Here is a 15,356-nt window from a genome sequence, read left to right on the forward strand (position 1 = left end):
ATTGCCTGTTCACTGAATCAAATTTTATGAGGTTCGTAGCATTTAAAAAGAGGAACTTGTAATTTACCAGCCATTTGGAGCAAATTTTTTTGTTTATGCTTTCAACATTTTTAGAAAATCACTGTAAATCATTTAAAAAGAAGAAACGAAGCATCAAGTTTACAATTCCACGATGGGAACTATTGGAATCCCTGAGAACTGGAATAGTTAGGACATCTGAAGGAAACAAATGAAGGTACTATTATACACCACAGTCAAATATGTAAATATTTTAGTAGGTCTTTTACAAAATTCAAGTAAACAATATCATGAACTCTTTCTCCTCAACTGTAAACTAGTGCATCACAATTTGCCTGCTATGTACATTCTAATAGCTACAGTCTACAGGATTGTGATAGCTGTTTTTGGCGTAGAGTACTGGAGTTGTAAGCATACTGTTTCAATTCTTTTGGTATTAACACGCTAGCATTAAAGAGCCCCTCACCAGGTCTGGCCATTTTTAGCTGACAAACACAGAGCATACAATGCGCACCAACTATCGTGTTTGCAGAGAATTACATTGCTATGTGCTGCAGAAAGGTCTGAAATTTCAATCCGAACCCTGTTTTCCCGTTCTCTCGTGGCGACCGCGCTCCAAGCCGGACGGTGACGTACTCGTGTCCCTGCACCTATGTACTCAGGTCCACAGTGTGACGTTGCTCGTGGTGACGAATTGAAAGTTAGAGAAATAATAAAACACACAAACGAAATGTCTGCATGTTTTTTGTTTTACTTCGTACTGAAGCAAGAGAGATGTACTTCCGCTTCGTCTGCTTGTTCGCACGGTCATGCAGTCATGTGCGCAGGTACTGAGATTATGCCATTTTCTACCATGTTCCAGCGTGTGATCATGCTCTGCGATCCGCTTGTTGTGCCTCAGTATTCGTATAGCACTGAATAATACCGCTATTCATGTGTCCTTGTGCACAATGCGCGCTGTGTAAAACCAGACAATCACAACAGCTCGTGCGCAGCACCAAAAAAAAAGTGAGAAAAAACAAAATGAAGGCAGGGCCCGTGACGTATGCATCATGCGATCCTCGACGTCCGGTATCGGAGAATGCAGGGAAAGAATTTTGCTTGCGGAGGCTAGACGGGGTAAGTGGAGAGAGTGTCTCACTATGCAGTGGAGCTCACCTCCTGAAATCATGGGTTCACGGCACTGAAATATTTCTGTCTCGACTATTAATGACCTGATTTGAAAAATTTTTGTGCCAGAACGCTCCCTGGAGGACACGTAACAACTTTCAGTATATGACCAAAATTTGCTATGGGGCCTGGTGAGGGACCCTTTAAGGGCCCCATGTCACAGAAACGGCGTTGGCGTCTGCTGTCGGGCGTCATTTCGGCAAAAAAGATTTTCGAACCATCCATACCGAGGCCCTCCATATGGCACAAGGAAGTTACTGAAATAATTGAATTTGTGAAGCTAAAATACGTAGAAAAATCGTAAAGTACGACTTACACACAACCTACGGACATGATAGCGTCGGATTGTAATTTGAATAAACGAGAAAACATAATTGTCATGCGAAAACTCAAACAAACCCCATTTTCAGCGTTTCTACCATTCATAGACTGGCCACGGCATCCGCCATTTGAGCCCGTCAGCGTGCGAATATCTCGGAAGCCACAGAGTGGCGAGCCCATTTCCTAGAAACACTTCCAAATGGCACTCGCACCCACCGCATCGCAGCCGACACAAGAGGCAACGTTTCTACCAGAAAGCCCACCTTCGTGCATAGCATTCGCCACGAGCACTTCCTGGTAAAGATTATGGTTACATATGCTGCAGTTGCTGGGAGGCATGAGAAGTAGTCAGCGATCTTTGAATGCTATTGTGTTGCACTGTTAAAGGTGAAGCCTAAGCGTCCTCTAAATGTCTTGGACATATTTTTGGCATGTTTTCATAAATATCTGAGGCTTTAACTCAAAATTATTTAAACAGTAAGTAAAATTCAACTTCTGGTTTTACACGCAACAAATTTAATTGGAATTATTTCAGGAGCTGCCAAATGACAACTTTCCTGCATTTTAGATGTTTTTGAACAGGGAAATTAGAGTTGGCTAAGAGATTAAAACTTCATAAGAAATGTCACCTTTCTCCTTAATCGCTGTCCTGGCTCACTCGAATTGAGCTTATGCGTGCCAATTCTTTTATCGCGTCATCCATCTGATTGTGTTGCACTCAAGTGCTTTCTCATTCCATTGGTACCCAATGTGACACTCCGATAAGCCAGCGGATGTCTATTTTATGTGTTACGTGACTTGCTGAACTCCATTTCTTACCTTTAATCCCAACTAAAATATCAGCTCTTTGTGTTTTGGCTTTTTCACTGTAATAAATATCTCTCTCCCATTCATGCCCTCATCTTTCGATCTTCTTGTGTACACCCTATCATTTTCCATTCCACTGATTGTTGCACAGTTCTTCCCTTCATTTGAAGTTTCGCAAACATTCTCCACATAATGTGTTCGAAGTAACACCTATTGCAATTCGCAGTGCGACACAGAGTTTCATAGCGATAGTTTTCTGTGGCATGCAATCACTCTACGTACAGCTGCTCAAGGAGTGGTGAATGTTTGCTGAGCAAAGGTCTATGAACTCACGTCCTTCGATATGCGGTAGAAAGTGTTGACGTATGCAGCACCACCGAGAAGACCTTCGTATAGGACGACGACAACTACTATCCAGAAGCTTGGCAGGAAGAGGAGATAGGCCTCCGAAAAGATGAAGGCCACATTGGCGAACTATGAGATTAGAGGAGATAATAACCACCATATAAGTGCACATTAACATCTGCGCCGGAACAGTACACCTTGACATCTATAACCTATTGCAAAACAAGTTAAAGCCAACTGTCAGTTACTGACAACGACCAGTTGGCCTTTATGTTTTGCCTTACAGTACCTAATTATGGCCATCATCTTACTTGAACGAAATAGCAAAATTTAATTGCTTCATGCTTGTCTCTTTACAAAACATGCTTGTTTCTTTACTTACTACTAACCAAATATATTTACCACATGCATAGCAGTATTGCTCAAAGTTTTGTTCGCAAAGAGCATTTATATATTTATCAGAAATTGCCTGCTACCCTAACAAAGAATCATGTCAGGGCAAGTGATCCAATACTGTATACGTCAAAAATTTACAGACCATGGGATTTTAGAAAAAAATGAATAATATTTCCAAAGCCTGGGCACACAACCTGACAGTGCTTTGATTTCTTGCTTGTAATAGCGTATGTTAACAACAGTGTTGCACGGTGTTACTGGTTACAGCGACAAACTGCTTGAAATTTAACAATTTCTCAGATTTCATGGTCGATAAGCTTGTGACACTGACTGCACACATTTTAGCAAGAAAATAAAGAATAGCACATTTGTTGCTAAAATAGACATATGTGCACGTGTGACAAATGAAAACACTATATAGTATATCTGGCGTATATTTAGCATAAGAAACCCATCAGTAACCAAATAATTTAAAGAATGTTTGCACACAAGACACGTCCTTCAGCTGGCAAAGGCAGTGCTTCGCAGTTTACCTCCCATTCGGAAGCTGCGAGAACAAAGTACAAGGCTTTTAAAGAAAATATTGGCATGGGACTGAGCTCCACCAGCTTTCCATATATGTGGGCACGACAAAAGATAAGGAGGCAGCAGATGGCATTTCTTATGCATATTGCTAAAATATGCACACTTGGAACTGAAGTGTTACTTGCCCAAGAAAGCACAAATAAATCAGTGTAAGAAGTTGCAGCCAAAGCTGTGGTGCGATGTTAAGTGGTATAGTCGTAAGTAACCTGGTCTGGCAGCCCTATCATACACTCATTATTGCAATGGCAAACATGTTTGAACATGTACATGTGCTCTAGAACAGCATACCCGGTAGACATCTGGAGGCAATGCTCCGATAGATAGGTTATTGTAAAGACACTACAACCTTATGCACACTTGTTGGTACTGGCTAATGCTAGTCACTACCACTAATTAGATGCTACTCACTAACCTGCAATATCGGGAGCAGCCACAGCTTTCGTATTTGTATAATATTTACGGAAGATCGCGAAATGAGCACACCAACTTGGTAAATAACTTGTAGCCTGAAACAAGCACATACCACATGGAAACAGTATATGTGTCAAGCACAAAGCACTGAACTGAGTGTTTTCACAGCTGCCAAGCAATCAAAATGCAGCTACGTACTCACCATCTGTATTGCTCCTTGTGTGTAAGCTTTGTGTTTCTAAACACTATTAGCTCGAGCTGTAATAGAACAATGGATGTAATGAATATAAACACTGTGCTCCTATCTATCATGCTTAAAAGGCTCAAAGAAAGAAGTATCCACACATACCAGCCCTTGGTTTATGAAGTATTCCGCAAAGTAGACAAACCCAAGTGGAATCATGAATCTGAGCAGTGGCTGGAATCAAAGCAGCGAAAAGTTTTGAGGTTCACCATGAGACACCAAAAGGCATGTGTAACACACTTTGTCCTTGGTGTCTTTGTTTGTTGGCTTCCTATGGTTAATAAAAATCGGGCTCCTCGGTTAACCCCCTTTCTTCCCGTTAATTGCATAACGAGGGTGTTGAATCCGGCAACATTGACGCCTTCAGGTAGCATGTAGGGGTTTATTGACCGGTTGCCTCGAAATGACATGAAATATGGTTGCAGATTATTTGAGCACCATTTTTGTCCTACCCAAGGCAGGTGACACACATTAGGTGGCAGGCTCCACAGACACAGCACAGAGGCTTAACCTCAGTGTAATGCGATGCATATACATTAGTGAAATATCAGGGAGAGCCACATTTATATGCGGCACAAAGTCAACAAACTATCTTTGTTTAGCATTGCTGACACTCGCATTTTTGAGAATAGCTGTGTTGTCAGTTTTTCTCTATGTCAGATGTTTTCAGAACATGTCTATGTTTGCAGAACATTACAATTTCTACAGGAATCACTGCAGCCCAGAAAAGGTTAAAAGAAGACAACAATATCCTATTATGTTGCCAATACACTCTATTCCACACCAGAAAGACACAAAAAATATAGCACTAGTCAAAAAAAATCTTTGAGGAATACACTCAAGACTCTTCTATACTTGGCAACAACAGCAAAGAACGAGGAACCAGACCTTATTTTTTTACAGTGAAGCTGTCTATGGCAAGGATCCTGGGATTTCTTCTGAGCGTAACGTTGACAGAAAACTATCATCATCAATGGCTCACACCCCCTAAACGCAATGGCTCATACCCCTGTAAGGCAGAGGCTACAAGCACTTGGCAAAGTGAATTGAACAGTGCATACATTCTTTGGAATCAGTCATACTGCACATAGAATAGCATACATTTCAATAAAGAACAAACTCAAAAGAAGCATCCGAACTACACAATTGATGTCAAGGTGCTCCTGCACCCACATGCAATGTGAAGCACGTAGCTCTCTTTGCATATGTTTCCCGGTAAAGATTACTGTTGCACAAGCTGCCATGGCAATGGCAACTTGACTGTAGCATACGAAGCAAGAAGTCACTTAACTACACTTTCGTACGTAAAAGAAGAACCGGCCTAGCAAATTATTTGAGTTGTGACAGGAAGGCCATGTACAATGAGGACTTCTGAAGAACAGTGTGCACACGAGGCACGGTGAATTTCTCTTGTCTCTGGTCCACTCTTTGTAGGTGCACAAAGTAGCGGCGCAATCCAAGTCGCAGGCTGTCGAAAAGTTTTAGGCTAATAAATAGGTAAAGTGCATGTGAATATCGCCCTGTGAATAATTTCAGCCTACGTCGCAATGGGTAATCATGCTAATTGTTGTTTACAGCTTCGCTGTCCAACCACCTTCACAGTGTGGATTGGAGACCTTTTTTTTTTTTCATGCTTCTTTATGGTTTTCGGACTACTTCTTCTTGGGCGAGTTGGTGTTTGCTTAACATGGGGGGGGGGATGCTTTTTCCTTTTGCTTTTCTCTGTTTTCTTTCTCTCGAGTTTTTGGCTAAAAAGCATTATATTTATGGATTTCTATTTCTTAGGCCTCCCCCTACATTACAGAAAAGAGACAAAAGTAGGGAAGTTAAAAAAAAAGTATTTGTATGGTTACCCTGTACAGGGAGTGGGGGGGAGAGGGAGAGAGAATGGAATGGTGAGAAAGGAAAAGAGAAGTTTCCCTGAATACATGTGCACTCAAGGAGAATGTCACATGGTCAAAGACAATCACATACTTCATAAAAATCTGTCAGCACTTCATACCCTCGTACATTAATCACTGGTTTCAGCTTGACTGACCTTGATGAGCTTGAGCTTTTGAATAAAAGTGAGCTTAGTGTCCCCATCTTCAGAGCAGCCACTGCAGCTCAGGAGGAGCGGCTCCTCATCGCGCACAGCCACATCGACAGGTTGCCGTGCGCGAATCTTCGGGTGGACCAGAATTCCCCAGAAGCTGCGCGACAAGAAACCAGGTCACCGACCTGCCACACTCTTGCTGACAGGACGCTAACTACTAGCAAAAATTTTTCATGTCAGATGGTGTCTATGTACTGATTAACGAGAGCCAGGTTGTGTGCATGCCTTGGTGAGCTAGGTGTGTGCATCATCAATAGCAGAAAATAATAAAGAACTTAGAAAGAAGAAGTGGAATATTTCGAGAAACACTTCAATGCTACTGAGATAGAGAAAAAGAAATGTGCAAGATGTGTGCTTTATTTTTTAACTTAGTATGTTGGCTATTGGGCAATGCAGTGTCCGCATATGTCAGTGCTTCATGTAGCCACGAATAAATATACTTGCCAGTCAGTGTAAATTCTGTGCTGCAAACCTGTCATTTGAACTTATAAAAGTGGATAGATTTACGCACAGCACATGCAAGTGCAGCCACATGAAAGGCATGCAGCCCTTTTGATTTCTTTCTTTTTTGTAAACAACATAATCACGCACAGCCTTGACGCCAGCAAATTTTGTGGTGTCATAGCATCACAACAGTTTCTGTGAAGAGAGGTATAGCATTTCGAGACCAACTATAGTACCAAACTGAAATATTTTATAAGTGTCTTGGAACATTCATACTGGCTAAGCATCATCCATTTATGTGAGGGAAGCATGTAGTAAAGTTCTAAAACCTTGAAAATAATTTGTTCTCTGCATTTTTTTTTTTTTGCCGCTAGTAGTTTATAAACAATATGGGGTGGTGGTCGCACTTGCCTTATTGCAAGCAGCACTGGCACACACAGCATAACAAGGAGGGTTGTCTCGGGTTTCAGGACCGATGCCATGGCCGCGTAGGAAAAGGCACCAAGTACACCAGCACCGCCTGGCCCACGTAAGAGCGAAGGGTTACAATACGATATATGGGAGGCCCAACAACTTTCTATGCACAAACAGCAACAGCACATAGGTACATCAGTATTTAATGCACCTACACCCTATTCTCTTGTAAAATATTTTAGAACACAAGATATCCTGCCACAGGTGAATGGAGAAAATTGCCCATGCTCAATCACTGCCTCATTCGAATTGTGCTCCCACCTTGTAGCAAACCCTCAAGATAACAAGACATCACATCTGGTCGTAATATCTATTGCGAAGACTACAATACAATGTTCGCAGGCACCGTTCAGGAACAAGTACACCATAACATATTCCTGAATGGTGTGCCATTGCAAACAATGGAAACATGAATGTTAATGTCAAGTAGATATTAGTATTTTAATGTCAGTAATCCAGGTTTCACAGGTGTGCTAGCTTACACTACTACCCATCTAGTCAGCAAGGACAGAGTGGACTACAAATTAAGCATGCAAGCCAAAATCATTCTGACATTACATGTAGTAGTGAAGCAGCAATGAAAGTAGAGATGATTCCAGTCAGACCCAATTTGTTCAGAGTTACACTTGTCCAACACAGTAAATACTTCCAATGCATTAATGTTTCTATGTTTGAGAATGATAATATGGTTACAGTAAACCAGTATAACACTAGTTTACTGTAACCATATTATCGTTGCTCATGCACTCATTAAGCATGGCTACTTATTAGCACTTTGTCAATTTAAAGCAGTGCTTCCCATACATTGGGTCACTGCCATTAAGAATAACACATTTAGGAAAGGCCGTGGTGTTGCGAAGGTACCCTACCTGGCGAATATGTCATGAACTGCGCCTCACTAACTTCGACTAACACTGAAAGCTTCACGTCACATGAATTAAACCCTTATGGATCCAGCAATCTGAGATTATTGTGACGTCCAGGCTTTGGTCTGTGTTTGCAAAACTTATGTTGCGAACAAACTCCCTTAGCTCCTATGGGAAGGGTCTTCTCACAATCCACAATCTCTTTTCCTTCCTGTAACAGGTTCAGACCCAACACAAGCATACAATATCAAGTAAAACTTCAAATGTCAATTGTTCGAGCTATTGTATTCACTTTCTAAAACTGAAAAACCTGGTATTGGTGGGAAAATTGAGGGATTCCGATAAATTAGCAGTATGCTTCACAATATTCGCCCATTGAAGCAGTGAAAAACAAAGTTTACGAAGCAATGGTTTAATGGGAAGAGTAAAGAAGTGTCCGACGATTACGATACTCCCTAATACGAAATTTGAGCGCAGCTTGATAAATGTTTCCATTTCGCAAAATATTGAGGCAAAGAATTTGAGACCGAAATCACCGAACTGACTGGCCGTGGGCCAGTGCCATCATTGCCTTCACAGAGGGATGGGCAGTATGGGAATATGATGAGCGGCATTGGAGCCAGCTGTGGAAGAAGACGACAATGGACACGCTCGACCCAGGAACAGGTACCTAAGAGCTGTGCTCAAAAATATGTTCTAGAATGATGCAATGTAGTTAATGCAGCTGTACATCAAAAAGTGAGCATACCTGTGCCTGACGACCACGTCGATATCACATCCCTGCAGGAGAGAACACACGTGAGCAAAGCGACCTTGTTGCCATTCTTTATAGTCTGGCACACAGTTATCAGAGTGGCAAATGGTAGGCATGTAACATATGGACATATGTAGAAAGGCAACACGAATCAGAGAGCAAATGCAGACAAATGATGTTCTGTAGTTTATTAAGGGCGAGGCAATGCCTCCTTTACTAGATGCCTGCCGCGTTGTCCGGTAGCTCGGTTCCGGGCCCTCTCCCTTTTCTCTCCTCCGCGAAAAGGCAACGAGCGCCTCTCATGGCGGACGCCTGCAACTTGCAATCACGTGCTGCGGCCTCTGAGATTAATGTGGCATCTGTCACCGTCTCGGAGGCCCGCGATAACGCCCGCTAACAGACGCCCGCGCATATAACGCGCCGGCGGATGCATTCAGCCGCCGCTGCCACATCCGCCGGAAGTTGAAAAGGCAACGAGCGCCGCCTAACGGAATTTATGCTGAACTAACTTCAACTAAGGGAACCGCCGCTACAATGGGAAAGCGAGCAACGCGGCGGGCATCTAGTAAAGGAGGCATTGGGCGAGGGAGAAGTGGAGTTAGGTGTGCCAAGTAGCGAGTGAAACAGCTGAAAGTGGTGGTCCACTAGAGCAACAAAATGGTTGCCAAGGGAAGGGAAATGCAATCAAGAGCTACTGAAGATTAGATGGATAAACAAGTTACGGGAATTCGTAGGCACAGTATGAATTCAGTGAACATGCAGGTTTGGGGCAACTGAAGGTCAGCGAGCAATGCCTTAATACTGCAGCAATCCAAACAATGCAGAGGTACACAGATACATGATGACAAATTGATCGAGAGCAGTCAGACCAGGGATGCAACAGGCTGGAGCCATTTCGACAAGAGGACTTGACTTCATCATTTGTTGATCTGACAGGCAGGTCCCCTTGTCGAATAGTTGGCTCGAACATCAGACATCCCTTGTTCGACCATTGTTGACCACTCCATCCTGTGGTGTACTTGGTGATGATGACAATGATGAAAGTGGTGGCAATGGTGATATAGATATCAGTCATCCCAAGGCCATGTTGTGATAAAGGATTAAACTTACGTATCAAAGTGAGAAGAGTAGGCGAGGAAAGTAATTTCACCCAGGCCACTTCCCAGGGCTGCGCAGACAACACCTGCGGTAGGTTCAGCAGTATACAGCTCAATTTCAGTGATAAGACAACAAACATAAGAAGCAGGGACAAAAATCAGCTCAAAGGCCCACATGGCAGCTTCTATTCCACCTTAGAAAGCAGCATAGTGCAAACAATATAGTAACAGCAGCATGCAAGAGAGAACTTAAGTAGTAACAAACGTGTGCACCATAATCATTATAGATGATATATGTATATAAGTACTGCAGCAACATGTAGTTTACACAAATTTTAGATGCCACAAAAAAGAAAGCACTCACTTACAGAGAGATACCTTTGTTAAAAAGAATGACCAGCATTAGTATTGAGAAAGTAATGCTACATATATTTATAATTGCAAGCACTACACATTGGCAACAGTTAAGCTCAAAATAGAAGCGTGCTTGTAAAGAAAAGAAACTTATGTTTAATGTTTTGATTCATTACACATACCTTGTATAACAATAAGCTGAATGAATACACAAACACGCTTGCAAGAAAACAAGTAGCAGTGTTACACAATGAAATGCATAACACACACACATAGCACTTAGTAACATTATTTGCACTGAAAAATATTTTCAATACTGTTGCAAAAAGATAAGCCATGTGGGGCATTCAGGATTCACTTACCAAGGAAGGACATCCATTTGGCTATAGTAAAAGAAGTTATTAAAAAACTTGAACAGGACAGCAGGACAACTGTGGCAACTTGAATGCTGGCAGTAGAAAAAATGCAGAGGAGTGCAGTCAAGGCTTATATTTGTCCCATCATGGTGCCCAGTTACAGAATTAGGTACAATCAAGACCAGGTCAAAAGTTAATTATGTTTTGGAGCCTTTACAAGTTCTTTGTTCATAGCGCAGCTGGCACAAGGCTGCCATCAACCTAAGTATGCAGGGCATGACTTAATAAGGGTGAGTAAGCCTCAGGCATTGTTCGATGCCTCAAACAAGCCCTTAAGCAGGAACTAAAATTTATATGGTTTGCACAATCACAACGGTTGAGGCATTTCTGCAATCGCAGCTTGGCTCACTGTAGCCCAGTTTGAGTAAATGGTAAATACCAAAGGAATCAAGTCAGGACAGCCTTGCCAAATGAGATGGTTAGTTGAGCATGCCTGGTCAATGTAGATATATTCTTGCTTAGTTTAGGAAAGCATAAATTGTGTTTTATATGCTCTAAGGTCCACAATATGTCTTCCCAATTCCAAAGATTTTTCCAAGCTTGTTTACTGATTTATTAGTACAGTTATTCAAGATGCCTCAAAGACTATCTGCCGAGGGTATAAAAAAATGGGAGGGGCCAGGCTCCATACAATATTGCAAGAACAGAAAGGGAAGTCTAAGGCAAAGCAGTACAACAACAATTAATTAATAGCAGTAGTAGTAGCAGTAATAAGCTGTCACATACAAGGCAATAACACTACATGGCAGGCGCAAACTAAAACAAAAGCATAACATATAATTAAACTTTACTACAAAAAAAGTTCAAACGGTCATGTGAACTGCACGGACACTGCATATAAGGTCTTGAAATATGCTCATTGTAATCAGTGCTGAATATAACCCATTCACATGATGTGATACTTGTTACACAATTTTCCAAATATGAAAGTTTTCCCTGCAATTTTTTATTCAAGATGTATCACTGAGATTGCGCTGCACCTGCAAAGTCAGGTAGCACACCCAATCTCAAATTTTTTTTTAATGTGCGTGTACAACCACGTACCTACGAGTTAGCACATTCTTTCTGCACCACACTGTGTAGCCTGCTGCAAAGAATACTAATACTAATACTAATAATACTAATAATACTAATACTAATAGTAATACTAATACTAATACTAATACTAATACAAAGAATAATCTAAATCCTGCAAGCTACACATCTCTTTGACAATGTCCTGTGGAGCTTATTTACTCCAGGAATACACAATCTTTCCACAAGGCTATTCAAGCTGAACACAATTTTTTCGCAAGACAAACGCCGACACAAAAGGCAAGCCATTTGTGCAGTTCATCACCGTAAATACTGTAAAAGGAGTACATTATGAACTTACATACTAATTCTTCAACGTGACCATACCTTGTATTTATGCTGATAAAAGGAGCAGTGAGCTTGATAAATAGAGCAGGCAGGATATCCGCAAGTAGGATTGCCTTGAAAAGTGAAATATTGCAGAAGTCACAGTTTACCCTTTGGCTACAAGAACACTGTTCGACACTTCACTGAGTACTCAATCTGCATGGAAACCTAAAGGTAAGGCTGGAGCAAGAGCTGCCATCAAACAAGAGAAATAACAGGGACACATATAATTTTATTGCCAATGTTTACTGCATAAGAAATTGATCCGACAGTATAGTAAACTGCATGGGTGACGAACGAACTGTAGCTGTGTTTGATGGAATAAACTAATCCTAAATATTATTGCTGCATACACCATACCAGAACATAATGAACAGTAAGCTCGTGTGAACGCGATTCGATAATATTTGCTTTTGCATAAAGCCAGCTTTCACAACCAACAGCTGGAAGAGTTTTTCACGGTGAAAGAGCGCTAGAAAAACACGGACAAGAACACAAGGATGAGCGCTCTCTGCCAACAAAAGGTTTTATTGTGTGTGCACTTGAGTTTGTGGTTCAAGGACAACTTCCTTCATTAGAGAAAGCTATGGAATGGGCAGTTTATGGAACAGTTTTCTAAATGCCAAAGTACAAGAGATGAGTATGTCACTAGAATTTATAATGCAGGGAGTCATTATCATCGTCACCAGCAGCAGCTTATTTATGTCCACTGCAGGACAAAGGCCTCGCCCAGCGTTTTATTGCAATTACCCCAACACTGCACCATTTGACCACATCTTATGCCTGAACATTTTCTAATTTCATCCCACCACCTAGTTCTCTGCTGTCCTCGATTGCAATTCCCCTCTCTTGGCGCCAATTCTGGAACTCCAACAGAGCACCGCTTATCACCAGCCGTATTAACGTAAATTAAGGAAAATGAAAATAGTACACTGAACAATTGACTGGCACAAATGTTGGAGTATGTCAGGGACAGCTAATTGCCATGCATGACTTTCCTGTCATACGCAGTAACACGCAATCCATAAATATATATTATAGAATACTGCACATGAGGGTCACCATGAACACAGAATTTCTTATACGACCATCCAGCAACCATCGGAAACATGGGTAGTGCATAGATTCTTCTACTATTTGGCATGGATTCATTGACGAAGCACCATTACAACTACTACTGTTCCTTGCACTTCAGCTGTATTGCATGATAGCTACACAACATTTCTTTAAAATAGTTATTAAATGTTTTACATTCACATGGAGTTCAATTTGTTGCATACTTTGTAATCTATAAATATACTGTGATATACTTAAGAATGCATGTCGCTAAATGTAGGTTATGCTTTCCAAGCGACAATAAGCATGCATATTGATTAGCAGTGATCAGACAAGATTTTGTCAGCGGGCTTGTCTTCATCAGTTCACTTGTTGAAACAAGGGCTCCAGGAACGTCTTTTGTTCAACAACGGTTGATATTTCAAGTCTCTGCATTCCCATGTGCCCGTTCTACTAGACTAAGCATGAGTATCTTTTAGATTTTAAGAGCTTATTTTTGTACGCAATGTTATTAACACTCTAAAATGATGGAAACTAGAGCCTAAATAAGACCAACTTTTGCATCGCATGGTAATACAATAAAGAAATAAGCCTTAAAAATGTTAATTCAAGAATCTAAAGCTTGTTTGAAGCCGAAAAAAAGAAAGTATGCGCGGCTGTATGAATGCCAACACTGCTGTGACGAAGAAAGAAGAAGAAGGCAATTCCTTATATATACACATTGTAATAATATACACATTACTGTCGTGTTGTAGTGCTGGTGAAAAGCACAGGAGCGAAAAGTGTGAATAATAAAAGTGACTCTTTATTGGGCAAGCTTGTGCCCAGAAAAAAACAAGCAGCGGTCAAGCACAGTCTGTGATCACCGAAAATCTGATCTGCGGATCAAGCATGTCGGCTTTTATACGACTTGCCAAAAATTACAGGATAATCCCTGGTGCCCACCTGCCTTCCAGAAGGTACTACACAATTAGTGTAGTGCATACAATCCAATCGACACAAGTTCGGCGAGAACACACACAACACACAGAATCAACGATAACATCTGAGTAAGTTCCAAATCATGCAGACGCGTCTTGTGCTGAGCAAGAACCAAGTTGTTAGTGGGTGAAATGCAGTCCCCGTGAAAAGGATAAATAGGTACACATGTCATTATACTCCAGGCAGTGGATTAGCGCATCCAGACGACAATGTCAGATCTGTCCTTAGTATACTAGTATGGAACTACAAAACTGCAGGCATTCGTAACGCAAGCCTTGTATCATCACATGTTGGTAACAATAAAAGAGTCTTACTCCTGTGGACATTGGATTGCATCTTGTAGTGTTGGGTGGATGCGGATCTACCGTGACCTGTGTGAGTACAACAGGTAATTAGAGAATGAACTGGGGCACCCTGTACAGTCATGCAGTTCTTACATTATGAGGGCCGACTTCTTTATTGAGGATGTCGAACGCTGCGCTGAGCATGACAACATAAGCATAATTGTTACAGAGCCCCAACAACCTGAAACAAAGGCATTAGGGCACACATAAACAATGTGTAAGAAGTTGCACATTTATGTCTGTGCAATAAGTTATGTCTGCGTGCAATGTTTGCAGCTATAAGGACCTGTAGGCTCAAGCGTTGCTTAAAAACAATTAGGCACGAAATTTACCTAGCTTTTAGCTTATATGTTTTCTTACTGGGAGTACTTTCAATTGCCAACAAAATTATTTTAGTCTTTTTGCCTAAAACACCTGAACTGGTGTTTTTCGTAAACACCTGAATTCTAGTAAACACCTGAACTGGTGTTTACAAGAATCTCGCTGTGCAACCGTCCACCGATTTTCCTTGGAGGTCGGACCTACTAGAGCGCAATAAATGCACTCCAATAGTGGTGAAAAATAAATCCATATGTTCATGTCATTAAGTGATTTATTGTCATATTGCATTACTTTTTTGAAGTGCTCAGGAGTTGCCAACACTACAACCAGTGACGGAGTGAGTGCAAAAGAAAGTTGCTTTGCCAAACCACAACAGACCCTTTTCTTCTAATCGTGAAGCTAGCTTTTCTGCACAATGATGTACCAAGCTAATTGGAGCGAAGAAACTGCTCTAAT

At 41.4% G+C, this 15,356-nt stretch overlaps 1 protein-coding gene across 2 annotated transcripts in view; it reads right to left on the reverse strand.

The window, feature by feature from the left end:
- The window catches only part of Cln3 (CLN3 lysosomal/endosomal transmembrane protein, battenin), a 32,262-nt gene that overhangs the window by 4,502 nt on the left and 12,404 nt on the right, over positions 1-15,356 (reverse strand). The window contains exons 3-14 of one of the 2 annotated variants that reach the window (XM_075672402.1): positions 14,673-14,760; positions 14,550-14,606; positions 12,199-12,272; positions 10,744-10,829; positions 10,041-10,113; positions 8,925-8,956; positions 7,248-7,356; positions 6,336-6,489; positions 4,403-4,471; positions 4,256-4,311; positions 4,055-4,148; positions 2,650-2,790 (exon numbers count right to left, since the gene is read on the reverse strand). In XM_075672402.1, the coding sequence (XP_075528517.1) occupies positions 2,650-2,790; positions 4,055-4,148; positions 4,256-4,311; positions 4,403-4,471; positions 6,336-6,489; positions 7,248-7,356; positions 8,925-8,956; positions 10,041-10,113; positions 10,744-10,829; positions 12,199-12,272; positions 14,550-14,606; positions 14,673-14,760 (1,033 nt within the window). The remainder of the gene's footprint in view (positions 1-2,649; positions 2,791-4,054; positions 4,149-4,255; positions 4,312-4,402; positions 4,472-6,335; positions 6,490-7,247; positions 7,357-8,924; positions 8,957-10,040; positions 10,114-10,743; positions 10,830-12,198; positions 12,273-14,549; positions 14,607-14,672; positions 14,761-15,356) is intronic. The other variant, XR_012823352.1, reaches the window with a different exon arrangement.

The sequence above is a fragment of the Dermacentor variabilis genome, chromosome 10, assembly GCF_050947875.1.
Source record: "Dermacentor variabilis isolate Ectoservices chromosome 10, ASM5094787v1, whole genome shotgun sequence".
NCBI lineage: Eukaryota > Metazoa > Arthropoda > Arachnida > Ixodida > Ixodidae > Dermacentor > Dermacentor variabilis.